The 18,215-nt window shown below is 34.7% G+C and overlaps 1 protein-coding gene across 16 annotated transcripts in view; it reads right to left on the minus strand.

Annotated features, from left to right (window-relative positions):
* Positions 1 to 102: 102 nt before the first annotated feature.
* The window catches only part of POLK (DNA polymerase kappa), a 32,913-nt gene continuing 14,800 nt past the window's right edge, over positions 103 to 18,215 (minus strand). For 13 of the 16 annotated variants that reach the window (XM_038124376.1, XM_038124382.1, XM_038124381.1 and 10 more), the window contains 12 exons: positions 16,052 to 16,204; positions 15,535 to 15,666; positions 13,708 to 13,861; positions 11,632 to 11,847; positions 10,539 to 10,663; positions 10,207 to 10,373; positions 8,120 to 8,152; positions 6,287 to 6,383; positions 4,815 to 4,986; positions 3,024 to 3,956; positions 1,861 to 1,912; positions 103 to 1,726 (listed from right to left, as the gene is read on the minus strand). In XM_038124376.1, coding sequence (XP_037980304.1) covers positions 1,642 to 1,726; positions 1,861 to 1,912; positions 3,024 to 3,956; positions 4,815 to 4,986; positions 6,287 to 6,383; positions 8,120 to 8,152; positions 10,207 to 10,373; positions 10,539 to 10,663; positions 11,632 to 11,847; positions 13,708 to 13,861; positions 15,535 to 15,666; positions 16,052 to 16,204 — 2,319 coding nt within the window. In that variant the 3' untranslated portion in view covers positions 103 to 1,641. The remainder of the gene's footprint in view (positions 1,727 to 1,860; positions 1,913 to 3,023; positions 3,957 to 4,814; positions 4,987 to 6,286; positions 6,384 to 8,119; positions 8,153 to 10,206; positions 10,374 to 10,538; positions 10,664 to 11,631; positions 11,848 to 13,707; positions 13,862 to 15,534; positions 15,667 to 16,051; positions 16,205 to 18,215) is intronic. The other 3 variants (XM_038124388.1, XM_038124387.1, XM_038124386.1) reach the window with 3 other exon arrangements.

Consider the following 18,215-nt stretch of genomic DNA (forward strand, 5'->3'; position numbering starts at 1 on the left):
CTAACTTATTTTTTTCAAGCACCTAAGAGTAGCTTACTTTTTGCTATGTAATGCTTATGTAAAAATAGATATTTTAAAGATATACACACAATGACAAGTTAATACTTAAGATTCTACACTTTATTGAATGGGAAATACAAACTAAAAAAGGGATAGGTGTTCACTTTCTAAACAGCAGTTTACTTATGTACTCAGCTGCTTTTATATCTTTCCTACCAGAAAAGTTCTGTCAAAAGAACAGCTGATGCTGAGTGCTCACTGACCCAGTTTGAAAAAGTTGACTGAATCACTTTACAGTTTGAACTAGTCTAGCTGATTTGGTCCAAAGAAAATAAGAGAGAACTGACATGAATTCAAATGACAGACTTGTGGGTACAGTGGCATCTGACAAACAAACAGATAAGCAGGTAGAGATGGTGTTATCATTCCAGCGATTCTGGAAACAGGAAAGCATATTCTGAACTGAGCTTGGGCATCTAATACGTATCATGTATACACTGGTATGCTTAAAAAGCAAGCAAATCCCAATACAGTTGAACACCAAAATAGATGCTTCTATAGCAGCCACTTCTTTAAAAGACCTTGCAGTTAAAAAAGCAATTTATATTTCCTACAGGGCTTAGCACCGCTTGTACAACTTCTAAGAAATATGCTGTTATAATAAATTATTTGTCTGATAAATATTTAATTATAATAAAATGTCTTTAAACAATTTGGTGTGTACAGAAAAAATCTAAACAGAGCATTTTAAATATTTGCACTTACATTCCTTTTTCCATATATGCACTCACAATTATTTTATTCAGCAAAACAAAATAATTTGAAAGAGAAAGATAGCTAAACAATATGAAAGTTCATTATCTTGTATTTGCACATAATTCATTATTATTGCACCATGAAACCTTTTATTTAGAGTAAATTTAGTGCTACTCACTGGTAACAATTTCAAACTGTAAAAAAGTTTTCAGTCCCTTTGAAAAGGCCAAAGATCAAACAGCATTTGTCTGAGTATCCTGGAGGAATCCTCTCAATCAACAGATTTTTAAACATTTTTGAAATGAGTGAAGTCATTGTATATCTCACCACGATGAGTTCTTCAGATCTGGTCAACCAACTCTTACTGAAGTAATTTTCAGTAACAATGAGAGCTTGATGGCACTCTAAGTTCTTGTTCTTATCCTGTGTAACTGCGAGACCAACACATTTTTGTGTCCACTACGAAGACAGACATCAGGTGAAATCGAGCAACTCAACTCTTCTTTGTTATCACACAGTTAATCTCAATTTTATTTTTACAGGAGGGAAGACAGATGCTCCGGTGTGGGAAGAGGGCCTTCAGTAAGTACAGTGGAGCACCCTAGCTAATGATTTCTGTGTATTCTAGGGAGCAAAATCAAAGTGCTAGCAAATCCTGATTCTTGGAAACAAGTGGGAAAAAGTATTATTCTCCAAAGGAAAAAAAAAAGGAAAAAAACCCTTCATTTTACCTCTTCTTCTATCTCAGACATCATGTTCTTATTACACAGATATAGAATGGTTCCAAAATGACAGGCACCTGAATCCAGCCTACTGCCAATGCTAAATTAACTTGCAGTCATAAAACTCTATGAAATGCTTCATATAGCATATGTTGCTATACAATCATTTAAAAAACATTTTGATTGTATGTTTGGAATTGCTTGACTTGGCTTTTTTTGATATTGACTGTGAAGCTGTTAGTCCAGACCTAGGGTTAAACAAAGGGGGGGGGGTGTTAAAATACACAATGCATACCAACACAGGTTTTACAACACTGAATATTTTTCTAGACTTCATTATTTTAAAACAAGTTGCATACTCAAACTTCCAAAAAACACATACCTTTTTGTTCCTTGTGATGGATTTGTGCGTTGCTGTCCTTTGCTTAAACCTCCTTAAAAGTAATTGAAAACAACCAAAATTAGTTACTTCAATAAAGAAAGACTGCTTCAGAAATTACATACATGGAAGAATTTTTTTAAAATTTCATCTGTCTCAAGAAGCAGGTAACATTTTATTATCTGCAACTTGAATACTGTAGTTCATATTACCATTTTTAAAAGAGAAAACCAAAAAGCCTTTATGTTATTGAATTATAAGGGATTACTTTGAACCTTGTAACAGTTTTCAGAAATATTTCAGAATAATGTAGTTGATTTTCAAGGTGGTAGTTAAAAATCATGGTTTTAGTATTTTTATCCTGTAGGGGACAAAAAAGAAACTTCACCTAAAGTAAGTCTTCCATTTAAATTAAAGCATGTTTGCACATGTGATAGCAACATCACTTTGAAAATTTTCCAGTAAAATATTCTTATTTTAAGTCTTAATTGTATTCTGAAAATTCTAACACACAAGCATATTAATTTCCTTTTATAAGGTTCCCAAAATAGATTAGGGACTACTTTACTACCTGCACATGCACTCTAATCTGGCTGAAGATGAACTCTTTGTCAAAAAGAGAAACTACTTCAGAAAACATGAATGATACTATTGTGGAATGTTGCAGATGAAGTTACGTGATATATTTTATTAGCTATAAAAAAAAAAGAATTGGAAGTTTCTTCCTTTAAGCTCTAGTTCTCATCTCTCTATTTTTGCCAGCACATGACATAATGGAGCCTCTCTGTTAACTGAATCTGAAACAATACATGTTGAAGATGTTTTCACTGATCTTCACTTTAATCTCAGTGGCCTCACAAACACCTTTCTGAATATGGTTGGGTGTAACCAACATAAAATTTCCAGAAATGAGCAGGAATTCCTGTGCCACCTTTGTGGCAAATGGGAGGGCACTAACATCACATTCATAAATCCAGTTTGTCATGAAAATCAATTTGACATTTTTAAAATAAAAATGTTCACTCCTATATAGGCCTTACCTAAATAAGCTTGTTAAGAAAAAATTTCTAAGTACCAAAAAGTTCAAAGTACACTACTGCCAAAGTACATTAATTGCAAAAGCAGACAATTTGAATAATTAAATATATACTAATGCATATACTTACCAGAGAAAACTCTGTTTGAGTTTTCCATATTATAAGTCTTAGTAGGAAAATCCTGTTTTTCTGTCAGCTCCTGGATAAGGCCTTTATTTAAGCAGACATCAACATGTCTGTTAAATGACATAAGACTAGTGGTTTTCTGTTCCAAATTACAAACTGGACAAACAAGAACACTGTCTTCTTTGGTTTCAAAGAAACAGGATGAACTACTTCCTTCTGTATCTTCGGTCTTGTCAAAATGGTCTTCATTGTCTTGTGATATTCGTTTGGGGAAGAGACGCTGTTTCACACACACATTTCTAGCAATGTCACTGAGATTGCTAGGCTGTTGTTCTCTGGGAGATTTATCAGGTATTATCTGAGCCAATTTTTCTGTGCTATTGTCAGTAGAGCTGTCAGATACACTTGCAGACTGGCCTGTTCCTGATAATTGATCTGTTTCATTTTTTTGACATTTATCAACCCACTCATTTTTAAATTGTGGAACAAAGTTAGATGTATTTTCTCTTGAACTGTCATTCTTGGATATTTCCAAAGAATCTTTAACACATGTTTCATTGAGGCACTCATCAATGTGTCTATGAAGTTCTTCCAAATTATTGCTGCTTTGCTTCTCAAAGCACACAGGACAGGTGAAGATCTCACAAACATTAGAATTCGGTAAATCAGCGACTTTCTTTGTTTCGTCCACAAAATTTGCTGATGATCTATCATCATGAAAGAGCTGCTTACTGTTTAGTTGTCTTGCTGCTCGCTTTTGATCAAAAAAACTCTCTCTATGAGGTGCTTCTGAATTTTTTGTGAAATACTCTTGGTTGGACTTCTCTGGCTGAAGACTAAGGAAATCAATTTCTTTTCCTGGTTTTAAGAAACTTGTAATGCTTTTTTGTTGGTATTTCTTTTCTTCTTCAGTTAGAAATCCTGATACTCGTACACCTAATGATGAAAAAGAAACTTTTAATAACAATTCTAACAAAGCTTGACACTAACGCCTAATTAGTATCTTTTGAAGTATACATTCACTCAATAAAGGCAAAATTTATCTCTAAAAATATGCTAGACTACCTCCAAATGCATCACAATGTGAATACAATTTTATCAGACCCAAGCACTGGTCCAACCAGATTATTAATTTTAGTACTCTGAAGTTGTAACTCATTGCATTATAACATAAAGTTATAAATACAGTTACACAGAATTCAAGAGTCAGAATTCACAGAATTCAGTCTGAAGGTTTTGCATGAACTTCCCCCATCAAAACATATTTTTCTTCAGCACTTTCCAACATCTTAGACAAGTAAATTATATATACAACTCAGTGTTTCAAGCAGAATGCATAAGCACCTGAAACACATGGCTTATGGTCAAAACAGAGTTTACCATTGTCAGAAATGTTTGCATCTCCTGCAGAACACTGCGCTTTCAGATCTGTAAGCACTTCTGTGGTTGTGGTGCAAAGAAGACTTAAAAGCTTGTTTAAAGCAGCAGAACTAAGTGTTGCTATGACTCAAGTTTCTACTGTTATGATGATGTGATTGTTGTTGCATAAAACAAGTACAACCTCAATTAGTAAAACTTACTAAGTCACCATTCAGCAGTCATTAGTAAAACTTCCTGAGTTTTACTCACTTACTCACTCAGCACAGATCTGTTTCACTTTGCAAAAATTACCAGGGTAATAGAGAAAGCATAAATGCATTAATACCAGTTTTACTTTAAAGCATGGTGTGTTATTTCAAAACACTATCAGATTTCCTAACTCTGAAAAGGAAGAATGAATTTGAAATATCTTACCCATAAGTCTTATCCGTAGAGGGTGAGGAGCAACACTATCAATTTCTGTTCCTAACAAATCTTTAGCAACAGTAAATATTTCCTCCTCAGTAGAAACAGAAGACAGCACAGTTGAAGCTCTGGTTTTAACTTTGAAGTTCACATTCTTAAGCTTCAATGTAACAGTTTTACCCTAGAAAAAAATAAAATTAAAAAATGTTTTAAAATGTATGTCACATACGGCGTAGAAACAATTATTATGTAGCATCTATGTAAGGGCTCTTAAGCCATAGTCAAGTGTGCCTATTGTAACTGTGTGCTTATCTGTGCACAGCAAGGGCCACTCCCAAGGATTTGTCTGCAAGATTCTGTACTTGCCCCTAAATACTGTACTTGCCCCTAAATTCTGTACTTGTCCCTAAATTCTGTACTTGCCCCTAAATTTCTGCTGAAGTTGAATTCTCTGGCCTGGGTCATTTGACTGCAGTTCTCAACTGCAGTTCTCACCTGCCACTAGTGCATGTTCAATTGAGTTCATGTTTTGGCTACAGACGCAACTTCTACCCCATCTAAAAAAAAAATATTTCCTCATATGGAAATTTTCTGTGCCAGATATCCTAACAATGAAGAACACAAAAGTGATACCCCATTACAGATTCATAGAAACTTACTTCCTCCTGCACAGTGCTATCACAACCACACACAGTATTTGTGTTCAGCACAGATATTTCCCAGGCAGCACCTCCCAAACAATTTGTGTGATTTATAATGTCCATCCAAATGTAAACAACAAGCACTCTCTTTGGTTCTTTTGGACGCTTATCCGTTCGTCCTCCTTAGCTGATCATCTCCCTTTCAACCTGTCATCTTTCGAGACAATCTTTTATGGCTGAAGAAGATTAACAACAATTATTTTAGTTCTTAAATGTAATCCCTTGCTTTACCATAAGACCTTGAAAGAAAATATTTACTTTTTCCAAGTAAAAAACAGGTATCTGGGGAGAAGGAATAAAGGGACTGTTTCTACTATTGATACCATTGAATGGTGTGAATAACTTGTCAGCAAGTTCAGCACAAGTCAAGCTCCTTAACTAAAAAACTGGCTATTGACTGGATCCTGTATGTATACAGGAGAAAACAGTATTTTAAATACGTTAGTATTACACAATTGACCGAAGCATGGCTTATGGACGATCAGCTCTATTGTTCCCTTACAAACATTGCTTTTAGCATAAAATGTTTACATGCCAAACAACTTGATTAGTTTTTCATATTTCAAAACTCAATTTTTTATCCGACACATATTGCTAGATAGCCACTCGTGCAACAACAAAATGCTGCCTAACTCACCTAAACATTTGCAAATTAAAGAATGAAGACTTCTGAAGATAGATTGCATGGTATGATGCTGCTGAAAGCATTTATACTAAAGCTGCATAGAATTGTTGGAGTGCAAAGCATCTTTTTGCAAGTAACCTGAATAATATAAATACCTTAAGTCCCTCTTTCTGTAATTCTTGAGCAAGGTCTCTGCAGAGCTCTCGACACAAACTGTACTGGTCTTCTGCTGTGTTTATTTCACTGAATGTTCTAAGACAAAAAAATATTATCTTTTTCAGTATGAATCTTATAGTATGTTCAGTGTCTGCAATCTAGAAGTATTTTTTCTACAGTTAAACAATACTATAATCAGAAGAATGTTATATAGGTTAAAATTCTTACTTCAAGGCACAATTATTATTAATAGGAATATTTTGTTTGCAAAATGTTTGAAAGGCCCTTCAAATGATTAAATAATTTGGTTTCAATTTTTCATGCACTATTTGAAAATGAATCAAATTTAATGTCATTATGTATTCGCAAGACAGAATACTAACAGTAAGTGAATTCATAGAGCCAGCCAAGTTATTTGTATTTAATCTTATTTGTACACACTGTATAACATCAGAAGAAAGCCAGGAGCTGGAAGTCAACATCAGAGCCAAGTATCAGAAATAAATAATGCAGATGCTAAGAAAAAGATGCCAACTAGGATAATTATGCCAAGCCTCAGAGACGGAAAAAGCTATCTTTCTGCCAAAAATGTTGCTAACTGCCTTAGCTAGAGCTTCTTAAGACAGAAATTACAGTGTTATCCTTTTGTTATACATTTGCTTTTCAGTAATAACATCACAGGAAAAGCAACCTTCAGTTGTTTCAAGAGAAATAGGAAGCAAAACTTACAGACAGCACAGGCTTTGGAAAGGTCTCACAGATACACTGTTCCATGTCAAGCTTTATATTTACAAATGTAAGGTCAATAAAATTACAGTGAATTTTGCATCTCTAAGCTATAGTCAGTTTCACCTGATTGTACTGAAAAGACATCCTCTATTACGATTCACATTTCCCTAAGAATGTTTGCCTGCTGTCAACCTAATTGTCTGAGTATTTCACTGTGGGTCCCACACCGCTATCGTAGGAGTAACTCATGCTATTCAGACAACACTGCAGTGATTGAGAAGTTGTAAAAGTCCAAGGCTTGAAAGGGACAGGATAGAGAGAATGCTATTTCAGGGTTGTCTTTTCCCCCATATAAACTAGTTTTATGATCTCACAAGCCTGTAGATATTTCTGGTCTAAAACTGTTCCCTTTGAGGAAAAAAAAGAAAGGAAGAAAGCAATACAGAAAGATGCTATGAAGATGTCCAAAATATCTGTCTGATTGCAAGGCAGCACAACACTAAAGCCATAAATTTTTCAGCTGTGATGGTACCAAAATCGTATTGGGCTTATTTAAGCTGCTCACAGCTATTAAATCACAAAATGACAGGACTAAGCATATTTTTTTACCACCTTTTCTAAGAAAACACATGATGATAGGGATAATTATTACAATGCTTTACAGATTCTCCTGGCAGAACTCATTTTTTAAAAATTAACTTCCTTCTCAAGGAACTTTAATCTGGTAAAAACTTTAGTTAGGAAATACATGTGACTGCTGACTACTACACTGATATTGACATTAAGCCTAAACAGATAAAAAAATTTCAAGCCCATATATATTTCCACTTTATCTTATGGTTTAAAGATCACTTTGATGCATTAAAGGCACTAGCAGAATTGGATGATAGGAGAATACTCAAAATGACAAAAGTACCTCTATGGAGTTCTGAAGCCAAGGACAAAAAATAATCCAAGCTTGAATCTGATTTAGTGAGCTTGTTGTATATGTGCATTTTTAAATAAAAACACAATGAAATTATATGACTAATAAAAGTATACATTACTTGGTATTTAGTGTTTCCAATGGTTAATGTAATTATTTCAGTATTAAAGACACATACCTTTCAGTGCTCATACTTTTTCTTTCTCCATCCCTTTAAAGAGAAAAAAAGTTTATTATACGTTCTTAATATAGAAATGTTGTATTTTCAATAAACTCAGAGTCAACCAACCATGCTCAAATAACTAACAGCAGACTTTTCTATAAAGTCTGGATGTTAACTTTTTCTACAAATCTTGTACATCAAGTTAAGGCAAGTGCAAATAGGAGAATTAAAAATACTGTAGATTAAGTAAAGACATAGATCAGACATAGATGTCTTTTTAAAAAAAGTTTAAAAAACCAAAAAAAAAAAATCCCTCAGAACTCACCTATTATGTCAGAGGGAGTCTGATTCAAAAAGAAAACAAACTACAAATCCTATGCTGTCTTAGCTATAACTATGAAGCATGGCTATTAAAATCCCATACATACATGTATATTTTAATATTTCCTTTATCTGAGGATCTGAGGAAATATTCTGCCTTCAGTCTAAAAGATTGTTCATCTTAAAGTTGATGTGTTAAAGCTTTTTCTGTTTGTTGCTTTCTTTCTTCTCAGTGTTAATTGAGTACACTTTAACAACTCTTCTGCATATAAGGAGATGCCTCAGAGCAATTTCAGGTCATTTTTCTGTTTTTCAAGTATTGGAAATAACAAATTTGGTATTGTCAGATTTTCTTAAAAGAAGGTAGTCAGACACAATAAGATGAACTATTTACTAACGATCCAGGTTTTAATATATTAAATGTTTGCTTTTTCTACACTAAAATCACAGAAATCAAGTTAGAGCAGACCAAAAAAAAAAAAAATTCTTAGACATCAAAACCCCTAACCTTTGAAGTGCTCCTTTTTTTTTCAAAATGTACTGGGAGATATCCCAGACTGTAAAACACCTTACTAGGGTGAATAAGAAGAAAGAGTGCACCAATTTTTAAAACACTATCCAAGGTCTGTTTATATATTAACAGAAAAAATATTTTGAAAACTGTGTTTTATCATTTATCAAGCCACCTTCACCGAGTCAGTCTTACCACATATTTTCAAAAATATATTTATACTCTGAATAAAAAAAAACAAACAAACAAACAAAAAAAAAACCAAAAAAAAAACCACAAAAAAAAAACCACGACAAAAAATTGTGCCAGCACATTACTGGGCTTCAAACTGCTAAGAGCATACATTATTTTGTCATCAAATGGAAAAAAGGGAAGATTATTGTCAGAGAAGTTACAGATATAATACAGAAAAGGTCTTTCAGAAGTGCATAAGACACTTTGGAACTTCTAATAAAATCAAATCATTGTCAAGCTACTTTAAAATAGAATTTCAGTACTGTGGCAAGGAATATCTTTTAAAAAGGAATCAATACTTAATTAAGGCTCTTAGTTAAACAAATAGTAAAATGCTATGCTTTGGGCCTTTTTAAACAACACGTTTGTCTCCAGGATAGGATTAGAAATTACAAATATTGTTGAAAAGATATATGCACTGCTAAGACTGATTTCTCACATCCTAAAAAGGAGGCTAAAAGCTGTTAAAGAACAGTCAATCTTAAAAGAACATATATTAAGAAGGATATAATACTCTTCAGTTCTATTCCACCAAATGGACATGTTGACATTGCAAATATGTAATCCTGATAACAGACACACAAACTTCCCTGACAATTCACCACCAGAGAAGATCAAATACCTTTGTGATTTTCATTGTAATCCAATAATCATAAACACCAATGAATGTGCATTATTTTTGAAGAAAAGGGAGTGTACAACACTTCTTAGCACATCTCAGTTATGTTCAGCTATTTTGATAATTATAAGGTTATCCAACCTTGACTTCTTGCCATACACTTATGTACAACTTCCCTGATGAGATTTTTTGGATTTCATATTTAGACATGGCTGTACAAACCTTTGTTTTTTCATGTTTGGCTGCTGCATCTTAGACATAAGTGTAACAATAACAGGCATCAGACATTTAAAAAATATATTAAACAAGTGTATTTCCATAATATTTGCCAATTAAATAATATGTTTAGCATGTAACATACACAAGGAAACATTCAGAAAAATGTTAACACAGAAGGAAGAAACCCCCATGGCTTACTTTTCCAAATGTGTTGAGCCCAAACCAAGGGAAATATACAAGAAATTATGCCAAGATACTTCTGAAAAAAGAAGAGAAAGCAGTGCCCTCTGCTGGTAAAGTTCTGAGCAAGTCACAATTCCAAGTGCTTTTAACATCTTCTCTGTTACTTTTCCAATACCTGGCACCTAGAAAAAGAGTATGTAACATTATAGTGAAACATTCAATTTGTAGATCTATTACTACGAAAACTTGAATCAAACACAACATGGAAGATTACCTAGAAAATTCTATCATTTCAGTAAAAATCTTGCTTCTAGAGCATAAATACTAAATGTTCTTGTGTCTCTTACCTTTCTAATGGGCAAATCTTTTAAGAAGTCTAGCACTGCTAGTCTCTCAGGAGAAATTCTGTATTGGCCGTTAGGCTTATTATGATCAGTGCACATTTTTGCTAACATTGTATTTGGTGCTATTCCTTAAAAACAAACAAAAGAAATAATCATTTTAAAAATGTAAGACAAAGTTTTATTTCAAGTATCCAATATTTATAAGCCAAAGAGTAGCCTTTACACTTGGCAAAGACTGAAATAAGGAAAAGAATTATGATTATTCATAACCACATTTGATACAATTCTACAAAGAAATTTTGTGACCATCATGAAAGAACATAAACACATGTAATACATAAAATATAACTTAAATAAATTGTACTTCCTATTTTAAGGTAGTCAAAGTAACACAACAAGCACTAGTAAGTCAAGAGGGCCTAAATACCAAGTCCTTAAAAATAACATCAGTTACATAAGTCAACATTTTTATGATGGTGATTATGGTAAGAAAGAAAATGCTTACTATGGCAGTTACAATGAACTCTTAAGTAAGGAGACCTTTCTTCCTTGTATTTCAGCAAAAAGACTTTTTTTGAGAGAATTTAACAAATTCTATTGTTTTGTGAGCTGCCTACTGTAATGTAGTAATTTATAAATTTATATGTATTTCACAGAGATCAGAGGAATTAGGAGGGATGGCTCTTTTCTAGCAAAGTAACTGGTTTTACAAATTAACTCTGGAATTTGTTTAGCAAAAGAGATAATAACTTTGTCCTACAGCCCTAGAAGTCTGCACACTGATATAACGTATTATTCAAGAGGGCAGAAATAACTCTAGTTATTATTGATTATCAGTATTTTTTCAGTTACCCATCTAATTATTTTTAATTTTGGGGCTTAAGACCCCTGTTTGCACAGTAGTGGTTTGGATATTCATGACATCTCTTGAAATAATTGGAAGCCACATTCTTTGCAGATCTTTAAAGACAGCATGTTTTTTGTTGCAGCAGAAGACTGTGGCAAGGGTAAATTCTTAATTAATGCCCTTTGAGATGAAAGTAGAAGACATTATGGAAATACAAAGATTAATTATTATTTCTATGTGTCTGAATACCTGCACTAGCAGTCAGTTGAGTTTTCTGCTCAATCCTAAAGCGAATTTCCTTCACAACTTCTTCTGCAGAAGTTCCAAAGACAACTGAGTTTTCCACTGATAGACCTCTCTGTTCATGTTCGTCATCTATCAGAGATGTGTTGTCTTCAAACAGCACTGGTGAAGAAGAGACTACATCTTTGTTAAATTTGGCAGTCATATTCATACAATCTTTATCTAAGTTAGACAGAAACACAAACAATTAATACGTCCATATAGACTGATTTCCTTCTTCAGTGGCTTCAGTGTTCATAAGCAGTTTTAATTCTTTCTATCTTTATTTAGGGAAAGCAATTGCATTGTTTTTTCTTAAAAGACTGGAGAGATGTAACTGCTTCGTTTTTGCTATGATTTAAACTTGGCTGAGGTTGGAGGAATTGGCTAGTAGACTAGACATAAATTCCAGAAAAGCAAAAGTTTTAGTGGCCTGTTGCTGTAGGAAAACCACTGAGATTTTATCATTATTTTTGTTTTATATCAGATTGGAGGTCAGATGCTCTCTTCCACAGAATTTTTTTCAATATTCTCCAAATAAAATTAGGGCTCTGGAATATCTAGTTCTAGAATGTTCAGCCTGTGAGCTTCTCATTTTCAACCGCAGTCATCATAGAAAAGTGATGTCAGCAGTCCTTTATCTGACTCTACAAACATTATGATTACAGTTTCACACTCTGAGCACTTGTTTGTGTTTCAGAGGAACAAAGATATCAGGCAAGTGTGAAGAAACACATAACTACATATCAATGACATAGATTTTGTAAAGACTATGCCAGTTTGTTGCTTTCTATTATATTAATGCTTTTCTGTAGTAGTGTATGCTTGATTATCCTCTTAATGACTGTTAGAAATTTTGAATACAGGTAGTATAAATATTCCAGTTTGTGCATCATCCAACCATTTGTATGACTACTTCTTTTCTATTATTCCCAAGTGGGTATACACTGGGTATATACTGGTGAAATCCAGTAATATCTTGAACATTTCTAAAATCTTGCAGTGCTCCTGCTACTTATTTCCAAAATTATCAAGCTGAATTGTAATGCAGACCTAAACCACACCATATGGTTTAGAAAATCTAGCATCACTTTTCAAACATTTTATTCACATTAAAAGAACAGAAATTCTCCAGGTCCAAGTCATTAGCAGTGTACATTTCATTCACAGGTGAGCAGTAGAGAAAGTTAATCTGTAAACTAACTAAATTTGATCTAGAGAATATATGGGGGGACAAATTATGGAAGGACTGAAGTATCTACACTTTCAGTGAGTGCAGTTTATCTGAAGCTTATGACTGGCAACTCCTGCTCTCAACCCCATGTAATGTGGTCAGCACGTCTTATGCCATTCCATAACACAAACAGCCATTCTCTGCTGCTGCATTCACTCCACTCCTTACCCTCCTGCATATCCCAACACCTGGCCAGCCCAGCACTGTGGATGACCTGGTTGCAGCCCTAGGAAGCTGCAGCTCCCAGAGCAACGTCTGCCTGCAGCCTCCACAGCAGTGCCTGCCTGCAGCCCCCCAGCACTGCCCACAGCCCCCACAGCCCTGCCTGCCTGCAGCCCCTGAGCCGTCTCTCTAACTCTCACCTTTGACAGGTCCTGAGGAGGAACTGGGACCAGAGCTGGACAGTGACACCTGGGACATCCCAATGGCCAGGGATACCTCTGCCTTCATCTGCTTCCTCGGAGGATTGAGGGAGGGACTCATGTTCTTTTACATGATTTTTGAGTCTAGATTATGATTGTTATATTGATACAGCAAACTGTGGGCTATTCACCTGGTCCAAGTCCTATTGTATTATAAATTTTTTATTTTGCTACTTACAGATTGCACTGCACTGATTCTGCTTGTAGAAGTCCTGTGCCATTCAAATGATAAATTCTGTACTACTGTAATAAAGTAATCCTACTAAGGAAAATAAAGCTTAAATTCTAACTATAATTTAATGCTTTCATGGCTCTGCCTAAGATCTCTAAAAGAAACACTCTGTCTCAGTGTCAGGTGACCTCATGAAAAGTGAGTCATTTGCTTACCTGTTCCTTTAGTGCTTTCTGTATTAAAAAAGAACCTTCTTCTATCTTCAGGCCAGTTCAGCCTTTCCTCCAAGTGCTCTGTTATGTTCAGGTAGGCTTCATCTAGGCCCATAGGCATAAAATTGGGATCATATTCAGCCAGTATTTCTCTAACCTCGATAAACACATAGTAAAAGTTTAAAGCCGTGTTGCTGTAAGAGCAGACCTTGACACAAAATCAGGACATGAACAAATGTACTCTGAAATTTCCAGATGATCAATAAATACTAAAGATACTGACAATACAAATTATTTCTTGATATTGTAAAATTACAGCAATGCTTCTCCAAGTAGTGAGATATTAATAGTAAGTGAGAACTAAGCAGATTTTGAGCAGTGTGTTTAACAGCAAAGGGCACTAAGATAAGTGTATAAGGACTGCACAGCCACTAGGTTCACTGACACTACAGTAACCATCTGAATAAAACTCTGAGGATCTGGAAACTCAGCAAAGCGGATAAACTGATGCAGTTTTCTGTGCTCAGTGTGTCCAACATCACATATACAAAGGTTAAAGAAACCCACCAGCAACAAAAAAATCCTAATTGAACTCAAGTTACAGAAAATATTTCAGAGCAGTGGTTAATGCCACAGGCAAAACCTATTGGGAAAACCTTAGTTATAAGTCCATTTTTCTAGAAGGAAACAAAATAAAATAAATGGTCAAAATAAAATCTCTACCTTCTCTCCTCTCTCTTTTTTTTAAAACCTGGAGGAAAATCTAACTGTGTTATGTTTTTTTCTATGTTTTTTCCTATCAGTTTGACTCAAGTTCTTAGACATTACATTTGTCCACATGCAATTCATCTTTCTGAAATGGAATGAAGATAGGATTCACTATGAATTTTAAAACACAATATGAAATAAATTTAAATATTTTCAATCCAAATCCCAAAAGAAAACCATAACTAAAAATTCAGACTAAGCCAAATCTCTAATACTTTAATACTTTACCCTATCAAACAACAAATGAAATACGCATTGTGAAATAAACATCATGAAATCCAAGATCCTTAAGTTCAAAAATATTCTGAAATATGGCATATTTATATGTGTCTTTTTTACTTTTCTTTTTTTTCCAGAAGTGAAAAAAATCAACTAATATCTTATTTTATGTTTGTATATTTGTTGCTTCATAAAAATAAAGAAGCCTGACACAATTTTTTTAAAGTCAGGAGACTTGTGTCATGCACTAGTTTGATTTAAAATGTACAAAAGACCTCTTATCCTTTTTATTAACAGGCTTTTATCTATCATAACTATTTCCTCTGGCACTAAGTAAAAGTACTTCCATTAAAGCAAAATATGATTTCTTTTCTCCATATTTCTCTTGCTCTACGAAATCCCTAATTAAAAAAAAAAAATCAATCTGCATTTATAAGTCACTAATGCTCTTTGTTTTTCTCTCCAGTAATTAGTATTCAAAAGCATGATTACACATTACATGAAATTACCATCTCAATGGCTCCTATTTACTTGCAACTTCCTAGTAATTAGATTATGTTCCATGATTTTTAACTTTTAAGAACAACACAACTCAAGAGATTTTCAAAACTTTTATCAGCAACACTACTAACTTCAGTAGAATTGACAGATTGGGTAAGTGCAATGCTTTTTCATCTCCTTGTCCAAGAGCACAAATATTTTGTCAGACTTTTGTTTAAAGCTGCATTACTGAAGAATTTAATATTTAAATTATCACTTTTCATACTATCTAGAACTGATGTTAATGACACAGTCTAAAAGCAAGTACACTCACTTTTGGTTAGAGACCACTTTCAGACTTACCTCTTTACTCACTTTGCCGTATTTTTCAAAGTTTAGTGGTACTATAGTTAGATGAGGACATAGCCTTTTAGCAATAAATCCAGGCATGGCTGCACGCACCCCGAATCTCCTAGCATGGTAATTTGAGGTGGACTTAAGAGAGATTAAGTAAGTTTAGTGTTCAGTAATCAAACTTTCCTTCAAGTTTAGAATTAAATAGTTCTAAATAAAAATGAAAGTTCAAATCACATATCTCCTACAGAAAAGACTGACAAAGCCAAGAGTTTATACACATTTTCACTCCCCCTCCTCCTGCGTTTCAATCTGCTTTAATACTTTAAATTTGAATTAGTACACTTTTTACTGAAAAATCCAGCTTACATCATTAAGTCTAAGAATTGTTGTTTCCTTTTATTATTTTGGGGTTTTCCACACTTCATATAAAACAGTGTCATTTTATTTCTGCTATTGTTTTATGGTTTATTAGGCTTAACATTCATGCAATTGATTTCTGTATTAGTTTAACATTCAGCCTTACCAACATACTCATTGATCCCACTGCTATAGGTTTTTCCTTCAGCTCTGGATTGTCTCTCATTTCCACAGCTGCATAGAAGGCATCCATGTCAATGTGTACAATTGTACTGCTAAGGTTACGGTTCTGTTCCAGTTCTATCACAAGTTTGTCTACCTGAACAGAATAAATCAGTAATTGAAATACTATTAACCTGGCAGAAGTGCAACAGGGTAGATGATCCTAAAACTCAGATGAATCTTGCATATAGTTAGAGAGAAAAACCTCAACAAATCAAATCCCCACCAAACCAGTACCAACTAAAAAACCCCGACAAAGCTTTGGAGGAAACTTGCTCTCAGAGAGAATGCTGCTGCAGCAACTGGTGCAAAAAGAAGATCCCAAAAAACCCAGTGAAAAAAAACACAGCTGTTATGGTTTAGCCCCAGCTGGCAACTGAGCTCCTGCAGGCACTGAATCCCTCATGGTGGACAAGTCTGAAGAATAAAAATGAAAAAGCCCAGGTGTTGAAATAAAGACAATTTATCACAGAAGGCAAAAGCTGTGCATGCAAGCAAACCAAAATAAGGAATTTATTCTCTGCTCCCCATGAGCAGGCAGGTGTTCAGCCATTTCCAGGAAAAACAGCTTATCATATGTAGGAGTTACTTGGGCAGACAAATACCATAGCTGCAAAAGTCCATCCTTCATTCATCTACACCCCACTTTGTAGGCTGAGCCTGATGCTGTATGATCTGCAATATCCCTGTGGTCAGTTGGGGTCAGCTGTCCTGGCTGTGTCCCCTCACAGTCCTTGTGCACCTCCAGCCTCCTCATTGCTGGGGTGGTGAGAGGAGCAGAAAAGGCCTTGGTTCTGTGCAAGTGTTGCTCGCCAATAGCTAAGCATCTTTTTATTATCAACACTGCTTTCAGCAGAAAACCAAAACACTGCCCCATGCCAGCTGCTGTGAAGAAAATTAACTATCCCAGCCAAAACCAGCAGAAAACCCCACCCACCAAACAACAAAACTCCACATAACACGACAAAAAAAGATGTATTTGATTTAAATAAACTTTGTAAGACCCTTGAGTATGACGCTTTATTTAAAGCACTTAGTTTTAGAAATGCAAGCTATTTTTAAAAAAATGAAAACATGCTATTATAGACTTTCCAACATTCCTAAATAAAGCTATCACACTTCAAAAAATTGGCCTAGAATGGTGAAGAGAAGACCAGCAGCTCACAGAACATATCCACCTATTTTGTCTTGCCAGAAATAAGGTCTCAAACACCCATGTTCAATTACAACAAAGTAAGCTACTGTCAATCCCTCAATAAAAGTCCTCAACTTCTGTCACAGGAACCCATACCATATAAGGCTAGATTGCTAAGAAAAGTGCAAGTTATTTACAGAATAGCCTATACACAAGTGTGTTTCACTCCAAATGTTAAAGATGTATGTCTATGTGAGCAGTACTGCTTCATCAGTTCCATGGTGTTTTGAGGCAGACTGCTCTATTAAGTACTCTGATTGTGCTGGTGTTTTTACCAAAAGTCATGCAGGTCATGTTCTTGTTCCTGAAATACTGTTGACCTATGAATGAGGTATGAACCATGCTGTCATGAAAAATTGCGAAATATTTGACATGGGATTTTTATGATGACCATGGTGGCAACAGCATCACACATCATTCTAGAAATAAGGGAAAATACAGGGAAAAAACCCAAAAGAATGTGCTACCAAAATAAGATTGCCTAACCATACTGATGGCTAGGCAACCTCAATCTACACAACAAAAGGCTGCTACTGCTAGTAAGAAGTCCTGATAGGCTTCACAAGATAACACAGCAAGAAATGGAATTAGCAAAAAGGAACCAAAGTTTCACTTTGCTTGCAGGCACAAGGACACACACACTCTCCTGACATCAGGGTACCAGTACAGAAATGTCTCTGGACTGACTATAATGCATTTATGGTCCTGGAGAGGAATGTTTACATGCAATTTGCATGGTTCTTCTCTTTTTTACTTCCCTCAACAGAACTGCTTAATAAAAAAACATAAAAACCTCATCCACAAGAACTGTCTGAGCTCAAAACACTTGAACCAAGGCAAGTGAGCTTGGAATGTTCTATTTAAATTGCTGATTAATGATTTACAAAGTATTTTCTTTGTTTTTTTCCGAGCT

The sequence above is a fragment of the Motacilla alba genome, chromosome Z (assembly GCF_015832195.1).
Source record: "Motacilla alba alba isolate MOTALB_02 chromosome Z, Motacilla_alba_V1.0_pri, whole genome shotgun sequence".
Lineage (NCBI taxonomy): Eukaryota > Metazoa > Chordata > Aves > Passeriformes > Motacillidae > Motacilla > Motacilla alba.